The following is a 20,176-nucleotide window of genomic DNA, read 5'->3' as shown; positions in this document are numbered from 1 at the left end:
GATGTATTGCGGTCAGCATTAACATTTGACTTTAGTCTGGTCAAGCGTGGCTAGATAACCACGGTTGACACTTTGTGCTTTTTGGCGATATTTTTAATGGAATTTTACAATTTCATAAATCTTTTTCTATGTATTGGTTGTTGTTGTGCTGTCATTTTATTCAGAAATATGTACTCTATTTTTCTGAATTTGTTTGTGATTTTGACAGTGTTGTTTTTTTCACTTTATTAATGTATGAGTACAGCAAACATTGTTTACACATAACCTCTAAGTTAAGGCTGAATGGTTTGTGCCAAGCTACCAGAGGGTTAACTAAGCACAGGTTTATTTAGTGACTTTGATAGTTCAACCTGACAAGGATTGGCATTATTAACACCCCAATTTCATACGCCAATGGATTTGCAAAAAATCATGCTACAGCTATTACTTTTAGAGTACCCAAGTGCAGGGCAATGTTTTTTTTGTTTTTAGTTTAAAGAGCTTTATTAAAGTAATTGGAAACAAGCAAAAAAACAATTAGCATTAATTTAACTACTAAATAAATAACTTGGAGGAATACGTATCATGAAAATTGTTATCATGGATCTAAAGATATGCCAAAAAGAAAAAGCAATAATAAAATTTGTACCAAAGAATAAATAGCATTTTATATTTTTCAATTTTACGGAAGAAAAGAAAATGTAAAGAAGAAGGTGAAAAAGACAGAAAAAGAAGGAAAGAAAAGGAAAGGAAGAAAAGGACAGAAGAAAAGAAATTGGAGATATGATAATATCTTCATCTAATATTACAGTAGAACAATAATCTTATAATAATCACATTGAGATCCAAAAACAGAGTAATAATTGCATATGTGACATATCGAAGGAAATGGAATAAAAGAGATAAAAGATAAAAGAATAAGGTGCTCATGGTGGTTGATAAACAAAAGAGCTATTTTGATTACGCAGTGCAAATGCAGATAAATAGATAGCAAGTGGAGACCAGAAGGCTTCTTTACGAATAAGTTGTTGAGAAGTTTTGGAAGAATCTCTGTCCAATCTATGATGATAACAAAGAAGGTTCCACCAGGTTGAGAAGGAAACCTTAGAGGCATTTTTCCAATTAGAGGTGCTTATCTGAAATGCAATAACAAATTAACTAATCCACATTCTGCAGAATTGCTCCCAAGAAATATGGAGTGTATGTCAAAAGAGAATTTAATGTTACAAATGGAGGGGATGGATTCACAAACCCTCGTCCAAAAACGGGCAATGTTAGGGCAAAGAATAAAGGAATGTATAAAGGAGTCAGGAGTAGACGGACATACCCAACAATTCGGGGATAGATGTGAACTATACCTGGAGAATGATAATGGAGTTAAGAATAATCTATGATAAAAATAATAAAGGGTCTGAGTGTTGCTAGAATTACAAGAGGTGTGATGTATGCTTGTCCAAATGGAGTTCCAAGTATGAACGGAAATGGTGCGTTGTAGATCAGATTCCCATAAAAGCTCAACTTTACTTTTTTGGGCGGCTAGGAGAAGACAAATGTAGGTATTTTTATACTTGGGAGGCTATAATGAAAGGGGAGGTAGATAATGGTTCTAACAGAGGATCCTGAGGGGGAAGAGGATATCTAGAAAGTAGAGAAAGCTGATCCGTTAAGAGCAATCGTAGCGACTCGTATCTAAGCAGTAAAGATGCAGATAGGTCAAATGTAGACGGAACCTCTTGAAAAGAAAAATAATGAGCATTCTGTATTAATTATTTAGCTTGAAAAATCCCTTTGGCCGCCCAAGCTTTCCAAAAAATAGTGCGGTTGGACAATTTGATACTTTTATTATGCCAAATAGAAGAATCTAAAAATGTCTATAAGGGAGTATGAGATTTACATTTAATAGGATGGAAAGTTGAAATTAATTTTGAAATCGTTGGATAATTGAAAGAGCGAGGAGGATGGGTAAAATTTGCTAAGAGAGAAAAAGGGAAAGGAGAAATCAGAGATTCCGCCAACGTGTACCAAACAGAAGCGAGAATATCACCCGAAGTAGATATATAGTAACATTTGGTGAATTAGAAAAGAAGAATGATACTGTCAAAAGTTGGGAAAATGAACGCCGCCCGATCTTTTGGGGCAGAGAGAAGGGCTAAAGAAATAAGAGCCTTCCGGCCGTTCCATAGAAATTTACTCAGACTTCCATTAAGGGTTTTAAAAAACTTCAATGGTAATCTAACTGGTAGCATGGATAAATGAAAATTAATAACGGGAAGCATTATCATTTTAATGGTGTCTAATCTACCCCACCATGACAAAAAAAGAGCGGACCATCTATCTGCCATATTCTTAACTTTTGATAAGACCTCTTCTAAATTGAAGTGAATCGTTTTGGCAAGCGTAGAAGAATATTTAATACCTAAGCAAGTAATAGTATTAGTATTCCATTTAAAATCAATACCCTCAAACATGCTTCTTAAACAATATTTAAATTAAGGGAAGCACCATGGATTTATACCTTGACAAGGCCGCATAAGAAGAGAGAATTTCGGTAAAAGCAGACATAGAAGTAGAAGAATCAGAGACATATAACATAATATCATCAGCGTAAGCAGTGAACTTAATTTCAACAGATTTGTGCGTGAAGCCACAGAATGTTGGGGAGTGTCACAAGGAGTGAAGAAAGGTTTCAAGCGAAAGGATAAAAAGTAACGGAGAGAGAGGACATCCCTGACGGGTACCCCTCTGTAAAGGGAAATAAGGAGATTGTGATCCATTAACGAAGACTGAAGTTGTCGTAGAAGAATATAATAGATTAATAAGGGATAGAATAGAAGGACCAAAACCATGCCTTTTAAGAGCGCGAGTCATAAAAAGCCAATGGACGCGGTCAAATGCTTTTTCCGCATCCAGGGTTATGGCAGCTATAGGGGAAGAACTCTTAGCTGCAAGATGACTAATATTGAGAAAAGTTCTAGAGTTATCAGAAATATTCCTTCCCTTAACAAACCCTGTTTGTTCAGAGCCGATTACATCAGGAAGGACCTGATTGATACGAAGGGCTAATATCTTGGCAAAGAGCTTACAATCCAAATTAATCAAAGATATAGGACGGTAGTTGGTGCATCGGGACGGATCTTTATCTTTTTTAGGAATTAGACAGATCATGGCTTCAAGAAAAGAGCCACGAGCGTCACCATGACTAACAAAATGTTGAAAAAGAGATAAAAGATGGGGCAGAAGAACCGAGGAAAAGCAAGAATGGAACTCAGCAGGGATCCTTAGGTAACATGGATAGAGCGTATTTAATCTCAGAAAGAGAAATATCTCCTTCCAAAATTGAGCAGTCAGGAAGAGGAGAGGAGCTTGGAGGATAGTGAATCGAAAAAAGAATCCAGATTTGTGTCAGACGGGGAAGTTTCAGGAGTATACAGATTCTTATAGAAATCTGTGAAACACATTAAAATGTCTTTATCTTTAAGGCAGGGAATGTCCTTGTCATAAATAATCTTGGCTACTCTAGATCTTTGAGATTTAACCTTCAGGTAATTCGCTAACATTTTACCAGCACGGTTGCGACCACCATAAAATTTTGAGTTCACTTTTAACAACGTCCCCGAGGCCTCCTCCATGGATTTCCTATTACAGTCAAACTTTGCTTGGAAAAAAGTCTTAAGGGTATCGGCATTTTTAGATGAAAAATAAGCATGTTCCAATTCTTTAATAGAAGCAAGCAGAGAAGTAGATTCTTTGTGATACTATTTCTTTTTGCTAGCAACATAGTCTATAATAAAGCCTCTGGCTGTTGCTTTGAAGGAATCCCAAATAGTATGAAAGGGCATATCAGGAGTAGAATTAAGATGAAAGAATTCAGAAACAAAATCTTTAAAGCGGCCTAGAAAGGAGGGATCTTTAAGAAGATAATTGTTAAAATGCCAGTGACGACATTTAGAAGGTAAAGAAGGAAGTCTAAACTAATCAAAACAGGAGCGTGATCAGAGAAGAGAATGGAACCAATCTCTGCGTGTAGAAGGTTGGAAAGGAGGTGTGATCTTAGAAATATGTAATCTATTCTAGAGGTATAGCTATGAGTGGGGGAATAAAATGTATATTCTAAACTGTCTGGGTTGAATATTCTCCAGGCATTTAGCCAGCCAAATATAACATAACAATACACCCACAGGTAAATATTAGCAATAGTTAAAAAATGTATGTTAACATATGCCGTTATGTAAGGAAATCTCATCCTGCTTTTAAACTCCTCATGCTGTCTCTCTGCTCAGCTGCTGGCGTGGAATTGATGAGAGACAGCAAGTCACTCACAGGAACAGCAAATTCTGTATTTTCCATTTCTAAAAATAAATGCAGCCAGGAAACACATTGTTTTCTGTCTGTATTTAGCTGTAAAAAATCAGTAAAATATAAAACTGGGAATCTTAATCATGATTCTAAATGTTTATGAAAGGTAGTATTTGCCTTAATGAGACTGCAGAAATGTGAGTGTTTGGTGAAAATGACACGCTGATGCTTACATAAAATCAAGATCTGGTATTTAGAGGCAAAAGTAATTGTTCACATGACCAGAACAAGGTTCAGCTTGGAAAATATGTTTTGCTATCTAAAATGCAAATGCTGAATTTTATGGTCCAATGTATGCATCCCCAAAACTGGTAAGCTGATTTTTGGGGACAAAATGATTACACTTTAAGGGGGGAGCATCATTACAGAGTTGCAGTCGTATCACAGGAGGTCACGCTGATATCTATTCCCTGCTTGCCTACCTGGTAAAACTGAAGCGGAGCAGCCAGGGAATCCCGCCGTTGTGGTCGCACCCGCCGCCGTGCCCTGACATCGCGCGGCCGCGGAGCGGTGCAGACTACAATCCCCAGAATGCCCAGTGACTCCGCCCATTGACTGTTTCCCGCGCCGGAGGAGCTGAAAAGAGGCCAGCGCCCACTGGAGAGCGGGGGAGCATCATTACAGAGTTGCAGTCGTATCACAGGAGGTCACGCTGATATCTATTCCCTGCTTGCCTACCTGGTAAAACTGAAGCGGAGCAGCCAGGGAATCCCGCCGTTGTGGTCGCACCCGCCGCCGTGCCCTGACATCGCGCGGCCACGGAGCAGTGCAGACTACAATCCCCAGAATGCCCAGTGACTCCGCCCATTGACTGTTTCCCGCGCCGGAGGTGCTGAAAAGAGGCCAGCCCCCTCCGCGTCGTGGACGCGCGCGGGCGCGCCGGGCTGAGCCCGGGCAGAGGGCGGGCCGTCTGAGGCCGTCGGAGGACGAAGGAGGACGGGCCGGGCCACCCCCCTTGTCACGGCAAGTCATCACCTTGTGTGGACTATTAGTATTGTAGCCCCACTGCATAAATTGTGAAGCTAAGAAGTACGCTGCACTCGCAGTGTGACATAGGGAATAGGAAGCAGGAACACTAAATAATCACTTATGGTGAAACGTGGAGCTAAAGCTTTAGCAGACTCTGCCTGTAACACCATCGATACCTACTTGGTAAAAGCAGTTAGCGCACTTACCCAGGAAATAGATCGCACAGAAAAAAGACTGTCTATGGGCTCAAACGCACTACCCCCAATTATCCAAGGAAACCAAAATTCCTTTAGCAACAGTGAGGTATCTATAGCGCTAATTCCCACCGAAAGAGATGCCACTAATATTAGTACCCCCTCTAATATTTCTAACTCCCCTAGACTGTTTGCCACTGATGTCAGTCCTGTTTTAGTTACATCTCCATTGGGAAACAAAACAGGGGCTCGTAGAAAAACACCGGGGTTACTCAATGGGCCCAAGAAAAGAGGGAAAAAATCTATTTCTGCAGACAGCAAGCCTGTTACACGCTCCAGGGCTAACTTACGCATTTCGGAAACATTTAACCCGGAGGCGATTTGTGACAAACTCGCTGAACTGATTAGACCGCTGTATGAAAAGGTGGATAACTTAGTCAGGGAGGTGAACAAATTAAGAGGAGATATTGATAAAGTCAGGTTACGGGGCCCACATAAGACAGGTATAGAAGTTTCAACCACAACTACGGATATGGCTGAAAGGAACATAGAGGCTCCAATTTGTATTAAAGAAAATACCCCCACAACCCAGCCATGCAGAGAGTTAAGTAATCCTTCCACTACAGCCTTGGGCGAGAAACTAATAGAAATAGTCACTGAGAAAGGACAACTAAATAGTAAAACTGTACCTATGGAACAAGCATGTTCGGACAAAGAAGTCTATGTGGCTTCTAATAAGGTTGGAAAAATATCACCTTGCATTAATTTGCCCCCAGAATGCAGTCCATATGTCGCTGTACTTGTGAATATTCCCAAGCTAAGAAATGGCCAAGAGGAGAGCAATGAAACACTCAAGAATAAAACACTCCACTGGTTGGCCAACAATTGCAATTTTCCTATAATAGGGGCTAACCAGATTATATTAGCACAAGGAGTAAGCTGGATAGGTCCCCTTAGAAAAGATTTTGAAGGAGATTGCGTTGTAATAAATTTTAAGACATGCTCTTGGGCGAAAAATACTCTTAAACATGCCCCCGCTCCCTCAGCTTGGGAATATAACACCACTCTACTACCACTAGGCTATTTTTATAGGCACTTATTGGAATCCAGTTTCCCAATTAAGTCTCATCACCCAACGAATTCCCGCTACGTAGATACGTTGAGATCATGCTACTATACCCCTGTCCCCACATATAACAGATTCAAAGTATTTGAATCCATGGAGGACATTGATTGACATAATCTTGGCATGGGCACTGTATATGACCATAATTCCTCCCCTCACATAATGAATGAAGTTCTTAAAACTGTAAGAGGAGAGAAGGTTAATCAAGACATTTCCTATACATCCATAACTGTAGAAGCCGTTCAGCTACCCACCACCCCCGAACTAACCTCGGTAGCTGTTGATAAAGGAACTTTCTGGACTAACAGGAATGATAATACGGATGTTATCTCATCTAACCTGGCAATTGATGAAGAAACAGTTGATGGCATTTTAACTGCCGAACCTAATTTGGACGGTGGCCTCAGAATAATCACCTGGAATATAGCTGGCCTAAATAAAAAATTGGACACTCCCTTCTGGAAAGACTTCATTAACACAGGACATGACATAATATGCCTTCAAGAGACTTGGAGAGAGGAGTCTATTTTCATTGAGGGTTATTGTGCATATTGTTTGAATGCAGTGAGTTCCTTCACTGGCAGAGCAAAGGGAGGCCTTCTTGTGCTGATATCAACCAAACTTAATTCTTGTAAAATCAGAAGCTGTGTGTCAGTGGGTGTCCATTCTCAGGTATTATGTCTTGAGTTTGAGGGAGGAAAAAACCTAGTTTTGATTAATTATTACAACAACATATTTTCCAAAGAGAGAGATAAGATTCTGACACCTCTGGACGCGGAATTAGAGAGGGTATTGGAACTTCCGGGTAATCAATCGGTCATTCTATGGGCGGGTGATTTTAATATCAGCCCGTGTATGTTTGCCATGAATGATCTTTGTGGGTTACGCAGGGAGAGCGGAAACACACAGGATGCCGATTATTTACATTTCTCACACTGTACGTATGGCATGGTCTTAAACCAGATGTTAGCAAAATATGATTTGGATTTGTTAAATTGTACTAAAAACAGAGATAATGTTAGCTGCCCTACTTTTACTGGTAGAGACGCCAATACTTTTATTGACCATTTCTTACTTTCAAACAACACTGTTTTCTCTAATTTATGGGTTAACGAACAAGCGTTGAGTGATCACAATAGCATTTCCATTTCATTGCATTGTTGGGGTGATAAATTGAGAAATGCTAGTAACTGTATCAACTCTGCCGAAACTGTAAGACCAAATGGAATGAGGATAAGATGGTCAAGGATTATCCCACATGAATTATTAAAGGAATTGTTGACCAAACGCAGCACGGAAATAGAGTACTGCCTTGGCGAGGATATCTCACCTTCTATTATACTAAATAGTGTTTCTATGATTAATGAAACAATAGACAGTTTATTGACCAGGAAATTCAAGAGGGGAAATAAAATGAATTCTGGTTGGTTTGACAATAATTGTACTCGCGCTTTACATGAGTTAAAAATAGCCCTAAGCACTAAACCACGAAACCCCTCTATTATTAAGAACTGTAGAATTATGTATAAACAATCACTCGCCAATAGGAAAAAAGAACTCCAAGAGGAGGCCTGGGATAATCTCAGCCTGGCCGCAGACACAAAAAATAGCAAATTATACTGGGAGACTATTAATAGTACCTTTTTAAAGAATGACAGCGCCCCAGAGTTAACTTCACATGTTAATTGTAATTCATGGATGGAACATTTTTTAAACATTTTTAACCCAGATGGGATTGTTTTAGATTTTTTATTGGATAAGGACCTTTCCTGGCCTAGGTTACCACTGAACATAACCCTCGATGAGTTCTTTGAAGGATTGAATAATAGTAAGGGAGGAAAAGCTCCTGGCCCAGATGGGGTCCCGCTCGACCTCTACAAAACCGAAAAGAACTTGTCGGCCCCTCTTTTAACCAGATTTTTTAACGCAACCGCAGAGGGTCAACTACCCACATCATGGGGCCAGTCTTTAATAATTCCCCTTTTCAAAAAAGGCTCTAAGTCGGAGGCAAGTAATTACCGTCCTATTTCTTTATTAGACTCCTCCATTAAAATTCTGAGTAGAATTTTGTTAAACAGACTCGAAAATTGGGCCACAGATAATTCAATCCTATCTAAGGCACAATATGGTTTCAGGAAAGGCCTGGGTACCTTGGAGCAGTGTGTAAATCTTGATCTTTTGATCAATAAATACACTGTTGCTAAGGAGGGTAATTTATTTCTTTGTTTTGCTGATTTGAGCAGCGCTTTTGATCTTGTGGATCATCAAATTTTATGGGACGTTTTATTAGAACTAAATGCTCCAAAGGAGTGCGTCTATTTCCTGGCGCGGCTCTATTCACAGTTATCCTGCAAAGTTCGTTATGGCCCCCAGGGCGAATGCACACCTTTTTTTAAAGTCACAAGAGGCATCCGTCAGGGTTGTGTTTTAGCACCGTTTTTATTTTCACTTTTTATTAATCAGATCGACTCAATTTTATGTAAAATACCCTCGGATGCTCCTATTATCAATGGGAATGCAACCCCAATTTTATTGTACGCTGATGATGCCGTACTTATGTCAAGAACACAGGTTGGGCTACAACGTCTTATGGACAGATTTGTGACATTCATTAAAGATAGAAAATTGGTAGTCAACAAGTCTAAGACATTTGCAATAGCATGTGGGAGGAAAGCTAAATCAACCACCACCTCCTTTTATATTGATAAAGCCAAGATTGAAACTGTCAAATGGTTCTGTTATCTAGGAATAACATTTTCAGGAGATGGTAAATGGAACCAAGAAGATGAAAATGTTAGATCCAAGATGATCAGAAATACTACTAGTATTTTTAGATTCGCTGCCAAATTGGGTCAAAGGAGAATAAAAGAAATGATGACAATTTATAATGCTGGATGTATTTCTGCTGCATTATACGGGGCAGGCATGTGGGGACACCATAGTGTAAATGCACTACAGAATGATGAAAACAGGTTCTTAAAAAAACTTTTATGTGTTCCCCCATCAGCTTCCACCCTGTTGATTCACAAGGAAGTAGGTATTGATTATGTTGCGGATCTAGCCTCTTTACGCCCATTATTACTCTGGCGATCTATTTGGTCTAAAACAGAAACGATCTTTACACAATCAATTATCAAAGATTGTTTGAGGCTTGATAACTCATTATGTATACCCTGGCTGAATTACATCTGTTATTGGTTCGACCTTTTATTCAAATGTAATGTCCGCCTGAACCCTGAGGCTTCAGGATTGATATCTAAGAAAGACCTAAAATTGAAGTTTCTCTCACACAAGAATGCAGCCAGAGAGAAGCAATCTAGAAATCTAACAACTATTGTACAGTATAATGATCTGAACCTAAGTAAAGGCTTCCAGGCCTACCTTTCCTGTGTCACACGCACTTCCCACCGCTTTGTGCTAACGCGTTTAAGATTGGGGATAGCCCATCACTTAGTCTCTTTTCCACATATGAAAATTAGATCTGATAAGATGTGTCCTTGCGACAATGTCTCAAAACAAAGTTGCTGTCATTTTTTATTGTTTTGTAAATTTTATAGCCATTTTAGGAGATTTTATCTAAAACCCATCTTTTTAAAATATAATGTTCGGTCCACTAAATCTGCATTGAAATTATTAACTACTCTGGATAGCCCTGACATTTGCTTTTTTACCGCAACTTATATGATAAAATGTGTTTTTATAAGGAAGTCTATAGTCATTCCAGTATAATTTTTGTTGTTCTGCGTATTTTGCACTTCTGTTTAGTACTGTTTGTAATTCTCTATGCATTATAATAGTTTGAGGTCTGTATGAGCTGCACCTGCACTTCTGGCCCTTACTGCTTTTGCAACATTTATGCACGGCACTTTGCTACTTTATGCGTATTTGCACTTTTTTTGAAGGTCCCTCTATTTTTACTATGAAAATAATCTGTTTATACTTATGTATAAAATATAGTGTATTTTATGTAACAGGTCCTCTTATATAACATGTAAAATTTTAAAACTTGTTTTATGTGTTTGTGTGCTTATATGGTTGTACTTTTCCAACCGAATAAAGCTTTTGAATTGAATTGATTACACTTTAATATTTGTAAAGAAGATTTTTATGGGATATTCCATAATGAGTTAAGGAGGATCATTTTGTAGAGGCCCCCCTCTTTTTCCAGTTTTGATTTGTGTTGCTTTAGCAATCTACGTGTTATGGCACTGCTAAACAGAATTACAGCATGTGTGTTTGTACCTAACACAAATTCTTTAAATTGGTTACACTCAAGTAAGAGCTTTATTTGTCGGCACAGGAACTACACAGGTTTTATGAAATGTATTGTTGTATATGGCCTTTCTTTCTATCAGTCACATTGATGACCAGAGTGTGTGATTCCCGAAAGCAGGATTGTGGTTTACCTGGGCTGTAGTTGTACTACTAGAGTGACACATGGGAAGGAAAAGTGCTTTGCCATGCAGGAAAACCTACTATTACGTTTAGCTCCGTCACCCCTAATCGTGCCTTGTAAGCCTATAATGCTGGGTGTTCAATATATTAAAGAGGAACATGCTAAAAAAGAATGTTGTCCCAGAGAATAGATGCAAAAAGCTGTTTGTCTTTGTATAGCTATAGCTATTTTTTCCAAGAACAGACCTGTTTGGAAATTAAAAAGAAAACATTAAATAACACAGCTCGAAAAAATGCAGGCAAAATAGTTTCCCCACGAGCCCTGCTCCTGAGACTGGAATGCATATGCCACGCAAGTTGTTAATGGCATTGTTTTTTTATATGACAATGGAACTGACTCTGAGAGCAGGAAAGCTGCAGTGTGTCAATTGTGACCTATTGGTAGGGATTCCTCATCGGCGAGGACAACACAAAGGTCAATTTTAACAGATATTCTATCAGAAGTGGAGATCTCAAATGGAGGGATTCAAGAGTTGACTGACATCAATGGAATGCAATGAAAGTGCTGAAATAGTAGGTCTGAGGGGCATAATAACAAGGGCTTTATCTCCACTTTTTTGGCTTTAAAAGCCAAAGAAGCGGAGATAAAAATATCACCCGATCAACAACAGGGTGCTAACATGCAAAATCGCATTTTATCCCCCTTTTTCACTATGCTTCCCTTTGCATCTCTAATGAGATGCAAAGTGAGCCTTCAAGAGCAAAATAATAGGAGAAATGTCGCTAAGTGACATTTCTCCTATTATCAAACTTCACGCTAACCCTGTTAAAGACATAAAAAGCAGCGCTAACCAAGGGTAATGCTGCTTTTTTACATCTGCTAATTTTCAGACTTAGCCATGCAATCCAATGGGAGGTGGATTACATGGCTAAGTCCACCATGGGCTATCAACAAGGATATCCCTATCCTTGTAGTTTTATCGCTGCATTACCAGCGATAACCTCCCAAAATGCTGCTATCGCTGGATTTTTAATCGCCTAGGCGGTTAGCGCTGTTAATAACGTGATAACCAGGTGATATTATCCAGCGATAGCGGGCGTTAAAAAAATTAACACTAAGCGCCCTTAGCGTTAATTTTCCCCGTTCCTTGTTAATATGCCCCCGTGTTCCTTGGGAAAGCTTCCAGGATTGGGTGTAGGGATTCATCCCATCACAGACAGGAGTACAGGATAAGACTGGCATACGAACAACACAACCTCTTAACATTCCTAGATAATATCAAGAAGGAAGACTTCTTTTCCTGACTGCTAGGGAAAATAAGTCTAGTCACCCCTGGCTCATGCAGGTATCCAGGGACCTGAACTCTTCTCCAAATATCAAACGGCTGGCCTCTGTGGCTATACAGGCAAAAGGCCGCCATGCTATGAAGAAGGCAAAGCTGGCCTCTTGCTACTGGACACTGACAGAGTCCCGGCTGGAGAGAGAAGTGGCGCTAAGAAGCTGTCCCTGAGCCCTGGGGTGTCGTAGGAGACATCAGACACCTGGAGGCACTTTCTTAACAAAAAGAACCAAGACAAAATGCTAAGGATTACCTAGGGAAAATACACCATCGACGGACAGGATATGCTTTTTCATCCTGCTCCATGCTTTATGTAGGGAGATTGGATGGCTGTCAGTGATCTCTAAATCCACCAGATAGGCGGTTGCAGTGAAAGTAGAGAATATTGCCAATTGGGCACCCAGTTTGTTTTGCCATTCTGCATATCCTTTCAAATGTTACTATCACTAGAACAATAAAGGATTGTTTTCACTTTTGGTTGGAAACGTAGCAGCATTTAACTGTGTCTCTAAAGCAATAACAGAGCACAACTCAATAAGACAAACCAAAATACCAAAACCACAAAAACGTTGCATGGCAAAACGTAGCAAACAAACAGAATGTGACACAACATAAGTAATACAGCACACAACAACACAATGCAATGCAATATGCAATACGAAGGCAGAACAACAGTATTCCAGCAATACACTTTAAAAAGCAGCACAAAAGAACACAATTCTGACTACAACAACTCAATTGATAATTTATGAATGTGTTTTGCTTTGTGTTGGCAATTGTTTTGTGTTGCTGTGTTGGTGTGGTGTGTTGTATTGATGTGTTGTTGCATTGCTGAGTTGCATTTTGTGTTGCCATTGTGTTATGTTTTGTTGTTCTGTTGCATATTTGTTATTGTGCTGTAGGTTTTTTGTTAATATACTGTTGTGTTGTTTTGCTGTGTTGTGTTGCTGTTATTGTGCTGTGTTATTGTAATATACTCTTGTGGTTTTGCCAAAATGTTTTGTGATGCGGCCCTTTGTCTATAGCACGTGATAGGGTGGTAGGGTTTGGTTGTATTGTTGGAGATTGTCTGTGGAGGATTTTCATAGATGTGGCTTACACTTGAGGTGTTTTTGAGGGCACACGTTATAAGTACTTAACTTGTATTTTGGATATTATTACATTTTTACATGCTTTGTTTACGTTTCTTTTTTAGGAATTAGAAACTAACAACTTTGAAAACAGCACAGATCAACACAATCCAGAACGAGAAGTTTGGTCTAGTAAAGCTGACTATCTTCTGTCATTGATTGGCTATGCTGTGGGATTAGGAAATGTTTGGAGATTTCCCTATCTGGCTTATAAAAATGGAGGAGGTAATGTACTTCCGAATCACTTTTTTAAACCGCACATAATAAACGCAGTCTCCTCACCTTTTTTTAGCAACGTTCCTAAAACTCACCCTCTGTTACTGAATATGCGTAGTGTATATGTCTGCCTAAATTCATATCTGTGTGTAATGAAAATTCACTTATCCTTGAAAAAAAATCACATACTACTCCGTAAAAAGGACAGGCTGTTCATTCATAATGTCTGAGCACCAATGAATACGCCAGAGCTTTAACAGCTCAACTTTTGACCCTTCTCATTTTGTATTCTGATAGAAAACCTGTCTTCAGCTGAATATTACTGTCACCAAAGCACCACTCTTAATCAGTGACAACTCTAGAAAAGAACACTTTGGACCACAGATAAAATTGGTGGGGCCACCTACCGAGGTGGGATGTCAACTGTGATGTCATCAACTAAGTTACTGATCATGTCATGAGCGATGTAATATGTAAGGTCATAAGCAGTGCATGGTGGAGTTACAAATTATAGTTAGATCAGTAAACTATAACATGAATGTCAATGTTTTTTGGTTGTAAAATATTTTATCTTAAACAACATCTAACTTTAACGTTACTTTAAGCTTGATTTTTTGCAGTGCATTTCTAGGGTTTTTTATCGTAAACTAGATTTTATTCCCATATCAAACTATACCATCACTTTAAACTAAATAAATCTATATATATGACCTGTGAGAAAGACCTTTGGCCAAAATACTTTGTGTAGAAGTTGCTAAAATAAATTCACAGCTCCTGACGCGTGTCTGCGTTTCGTCTTTCGTGATTCGAATGCCTTTGCTCTAATTCAGCAGGCTGCCCGAGTCCCCCGCAGAACGCTGTTGTAAGCGGTACAGAGGGTACGGGACTTGTACGTTCTAATGTATATATATGTATATATATATATATATATATATATATATGTGTGTGTGTGTATGTTTGTGTGTGTTTGTGTGTGTATATATATATATAAATATATTTCTCCACTTCCCATCGCTCCCCTGTTATACTCAAGGACCAACTTCTTTATCCAAATTTATTTTGTGCAATAATCTGCCATGAAACGTTTTGCTCACAACACTGGCCTTGTTCACATGCCTGTTACGTCTTTGGTACCCATTTTAAATAGTGTCATGTGGTCAATATCACAGAAGAGAGGCTGAAAAATTCATTTGTTCCACTGCTGTGATCCGGATTTCTTTGCTAATCAACATCTCAGTCTTTCAGGTTTTACAAGTTCATTTTGCAGCGTTGACCCCATTGCTACCAAACAATTTGCATTTCCTCCTCAGAGATGTTTTACCACTGATTGTTGTTGGCACCTATCTGCATTTTACAAAAAACATTTTCATTTTTAACTCAGTTGGTTTGCTAACACAATTGAGCTCAAGTGGGCAAATTCTGCACGACCATCTGAATCCACAAACATCTGCAATCTTATCCCTTGACCACGATTAGCTCAATTGCTATCCTTGTTGTAATTTAATTCCAGTGTACCTGACCACTAATTTGAAACAAATTTCTAACCCCACATGTGTCCTCCCGGTCTCTCAATCTATATTTCTCTCTCTGAGATGTGACAATTGTTCTCACTCCAAGTGTCTAAAAACTGTTTAGTTTGACAATGTGCAATGCTTCTGTTTGCCTCCTCTCAAGCTTTTCAGTATAGCTTCTATTACAAAGTGCCTGAGGCATTGAATTTCATTGCCGTGACATTCTAATAGATGGTGTGCTACTGGGTATTTTTTATTTTTCTTATTTACTGCCCTTATGTGTTGCAGAATTCACATATAGACATGCAGGACAGTGCTGCCTATATATCTGAGTCCACATACACAACTCAGGACATAAATAGCATAATAAGTTTTGCTGTTGCAATGCCCCCCAATTCCAATCAAAGCATCAATGAATGGGGACTGATATTCCATTGTATTGATTCCCATGATGCAAGCTTTACATTTGTTGCATTTACGGAAACCTCTTCGTTCTGGCAAGCTAATTTGCCTTTTCTACCACATCAGGACAACTCTTAACTAATGCATCCCTCATGGATAATGCCCTCCTATAAGTAATGGATGGAGAACTATCCAATAAAGGTCCTACGATGGGATCTTCTTTCCCCAAATGCGAATGTCTCTTAATGATAGTCCTGACCTCTTTCTCATGTCTATTATATGTGGTAATCGGCCTTATGGTCTTTTTAGCCTCATCCGTTTTCTTATTACTAAAAAATATGAATTCCCTACTTCTTAAATCCATGTTTTTTGTGTTTTCTCCTAGCTCTCATAACCTCTCTCCATGATTCTCTGTATTATTTCCTCCTGACATCTCATCATCTCACTCAGAATACTACAGCTTCTTTTTACTCTCAGCATTTTCCCATTAGGGATGCTGGCCTTGAGATGCTTCGGAAGGAAGCTGCTTTCGTGAAGCGTGGAATCCCTACTGTCTCTTTATGGCACAACTTAGTCTCAATCCTTCCTGCTTCTATGTATACCTTCAAATCAAGACAATTCAATACTTTAACTGATGTGTGCTGAAAGTGTGTTAATGTTATTGCAATTAATTGCCTCCACAAGTTCCTCTGCTGCCTCACATGAACCTCTCCGTACTATGAGTATGTCATCGATGAAGTATAGCCAGCTAATGACATGATTACTTGACACATCCCCATAGTCATTTATTAGCACCTGCTCCTCCCACCAGCCCATGTGCAAGCATGCGCAGCTGGGGGCGAAGCAGGTGCCCATCCCGGTACTGCACCTCTGCCTGAAAACCTCCTTGTTGAAGAGGAAAAAAAGAACAAAAACATTTGCAAGCACCAACTTGTCATACTGATTAACATTTTGGTATGGTTACACAACTGAAGAGGTCTGCTTCTAAGAAAATATTCCTTGGCAAGCTGTCCATCACAATGCTTAATACTCGTATATAGAGCAGTCACATCTAAAGAGATTAGGAGGAAATCTTCTTGCCATGGGATGTCATAGTTTTTTTTCTAGAAGTTTCCAGTGTCCTTTACAAAAGATGACAAATTTCTGACATGTTCTTGCAGAAAAAAGGCAACGTACCTCAAGGTATTCTCAAACAGACTTTCTTTGGCCGATATTATTGGTCTTCAAGGTGGCTCTGATTAATTTTTATGGATTTTGGGGATCAACTATAGGACCAGTATTTTGGGATGCTCATTTTTAATGTATAGATATTCCTCTTGGTTCAACAGTCTCTTGTTTTTACATTCCCTTAGTTGCATCAGGTGCTCATTTTTACCTGCAGAGCCTTCTCCTGGTTGTTTCTGCAATAACATTCACTGTTCATCAATTACCTATATGCTCTGCTTTGTTCATTTCCAGAGGCTAAAGCACGATGTAACCACCTTTATCTGAATTGCGAATGACCACCTGAATCCCAGGTTCCAATTTCTTTATCAGTTTATGATATTCCTGCTCCTTCAAATTATGCCTTTTATTTCAACTTTGCACATTTTTGTGGAGTTTTTTTTAGGTCTTCTACAATTCTGTCACTGAATGCATTTGTAGCTTCTTTGGTTGATATAAACGTTGATGCTGTCCTAAAATTTGTATCTGCATCTCCATGAACATCCAAACCCATCAAATCAATAATGTCCTGTTCAAGGAGAGGCTCCCATGGGCCTGCCGTTTCAATTTCCAGTTTGGCAACGGACAAATTATCCTCTAGTCCCCTTCCAAGTGTGCTGGCCACTTTTCGTTTGGTTTTCTGTTGGTCATTTTTGGCTAGCTTTATCTCTCCAAAATATATATATAAATATATATATATATATATATATATATATATATATATATATATATATATATATATATATATATATATATATATACAATCATATATATATATAATCTACTGGCGGTTGCCAGTAGATAGTTATAGTTAGGACCGTGTTTCCATAGGAAATCAGAAAATTCTATTTTGAATAACTTTGGCGCCGGTTGACGACTCCTCGCGAATATTTCAAAATAGGTGGGGCGCTCCGCTTCACTCCTACCCTGAAAGTCTCAGGGTGATTAGTCAAGTGGGGGCCGAGAAAAAAGGGGGGTCCCAAAGTGCGTTTTCCCCATGCATTTTTCCATAGGGACCTTTAGTCCAAGGTACAGCCCGAACGGCTGAACAGAATTACTTGAAATTTGGCAGAGAGGTAGTCCTCAGGTCAGGGATGTGCCTTTTGAATATCTGGAGTCAATCTGTTTAGTAGTTCCTGAGAAAATTTCAGTTAAACGTACATATATATCTATAAGCGCGCAGCGTGCGCGCACGGTGACGTGCGCGAGCGCACTTCTGATTGGTTGTTAGATGTCAGTAAACATTCGAATCGGTCGAAATCAGAAAGTGTCGTCCGCCATTTTGTCTCTCGCGATCTGAGGCAGTGAAAAACAAAGGTGGACAACATGAAAAGGGGGCAGGGTGGCCAATTCCTTACCCCCTTGCCTTTGTCAGGGGGTTCACCTAAGGACCCCCAAGGGTGAAAAAAACATTATTTTTTTTTACGAAAAAGCGCGGGGTGCGCGCACCGTGCATGCACGGCACGCACAACGCATTGTGGGTGCTCGGTGCGCCCAGTGCGCGCACGGTGAAAGACCTGAAAAAAAAAAAATATTAATAAATACATAACTTAGCATTTAAAAAACCTTGCAAATTCACTTAAAAAACCATAGGTTTCACACATGTTATAGTTAGCTGGACATTTCCCTCGTAAAAAACCAATGAAATTCCCCCGTTATAGTTAGTGCAGGCAACTATAACTCACACGACCGCAATCCTCTGCTGATGACGTCAGATATTACATCACTGTATTTAGACACCTATTTACCCATGTCTTCTTCCATTAATCTTTAGCTATACATATATTACAAATATTTATTTTTCAGAAAGACACATATGTAATCAGTGATGTAATATCTGACGTCATCAGCAGAGGATTGCGGTCGCGTGAGTTATAGTTGCCTGCACTAACTATAACGGGGGAATTTCATTGGTTTTTTACAAGGGAAATGTCCAGCTAACTATAACATGTGTGAAACCTATGGTTTTTTAAGTGAATATATATATATATATATATATTCACTGAAAAAACCATGGGTTTCACACACGTTATAGTTAGGAATTAGCATTTAAAAAACCTTAGAAATTCAATGAAAAAACCAAAGGTTTCACACATGTTATAGTTAGCTGGACATTTCACTCGTAAAAAACCATTGAAATTCCCCCGTTATAGTTAGTTCAGCTAACTATAACTCGCGCGCCCGCAATGCACTACTGATGACGTCACATATTACATCACTCATGACATGGTCAGTGACATCACTCATGACATCACTGATGACATCTCAAATGACATCACTGATGACATCATCCAGTGAATGTGTGTTTTTCTGAAAATTAAAAAAGTTTAATATATGTATATCTCAAGGTCGATGGAAGAATAAATGAGTATATAAGTGTCTAAATTGATGATTTGTTTTTTAAAAATTGATTGTGTAACTGACTGATTAACTGTATCTTTATGAATACATGGCTAAGTGAGTAATGTTTAAATGTGTAAATACCTGTATCAGTCTCTCACTTTGTATATAAGTGGCTGCATGGGTTGGTGAGTAGCTACATGAGTGTCTATATAGGTTATTAGTTGGTTTTTTGAGTATCAGTATGAGTGTCTGAGTGTCTTCATGGTTCGGTGGGGGTTATTATGTAGTGCATAGGTGCATGAATGAGTGACTCACTGTTTGTATGTGTTGAAGACAGCATGTGTGTAGGACCGTATGGGTGGATGAGTGTGTGTATGGGTGTGTTAGTGAGTGAATGACTGTCTCAATAGTGTCTTTATGAGTAACTACATATTTTTTAAACTAGTATATATGACTATTGGTGTATATAAGTAAGTATATGTGCGAGTGAGAGATTGGAAGAGTGCCTGTATGAATAAGTATGTGTTTCTATAAGTGATTTTTTAAAAGACTAAATATGTGTAAGTTTCTGTAAAATTAAGTGTGGTGGTGTGTGTATAACTGTATATGCAGGTAAATGGATGTTTGATTCTTTATTAGCATGAGTGACTATGTGTGAGTAACTCTATGAATGAGTGGCATTGTGTTACAGGATGTTTAGGTGTATGAGTACATATGATGTGTGAGTACATGTATGAGTGACTGTATAGGATTGTTGGTGGATGAGTGGATGTGTATGTGGATCTTAGAATTACTGAATAGGTTGTTGTAACTGTTATTTGTATGTCCATTTTTTTGAAAATTTCAGTCTCTATTTTTAAATGTGTGTATCAAAGGTTTTATTAGGGTGAGAGGAGGTCTACCACTCTATCACAAGGATGATGTCATCAGTGATGTCATTTGAGATGTCATCAGTGATGTCATGAGTGATGTCACTGACCATGTCATGAGTGATGTAATATGTGACGTCATC

General features: G+C 38.9%; 1 protein-coding gene across 3 annotated transcripts in view; it reads left to right on the top strand.

Annotated features, from left to right (window-relative positions):
• Positions 1 to 20,176, top strand: part of LOC146829237 (sodium- and chloride-dependent neutral and basic amino acid transporter B(0+)-like) — a 561,372-nt gene that overhangs the window by 141,902 nt on the left and 399,294 nt on the right. For 2 of the 3 annotated variants that reach the window (XM_085607862.1, XM_085607864.1), the window contains exon 2: positions 13,555 to 13,714. The exons of the other annotated variant lie outside the window; for it this stretch is intronic. In XM_085607862.1, coding sequence (XP_085463988.1) covers positions 13,555 to 13,714 — 160 coding nt within the window. The remainder of the gene's footprint in view (positions 1 to 13,554; positions 13,715 to 20,176) is intronic. 3 annotated transcript variants of the gene reach the window in all.

Source organism: Triturus cristatus, chromosome 5_2 (genome assembly GCF_964204655.1).
Source record: "Triturus cristatus chromosome 5_2, aTriCri1.1, whole genome shotgun sequence".
Lineage (NCBI taxonomy): Eukaryota > Metazoa > Chordata > Amphibia > Caudata > Salamandridae > Triturus > Triturus cristatus.
This window is presented reverse-complemented; position numbering and strand designations above follow the sequence as displayed.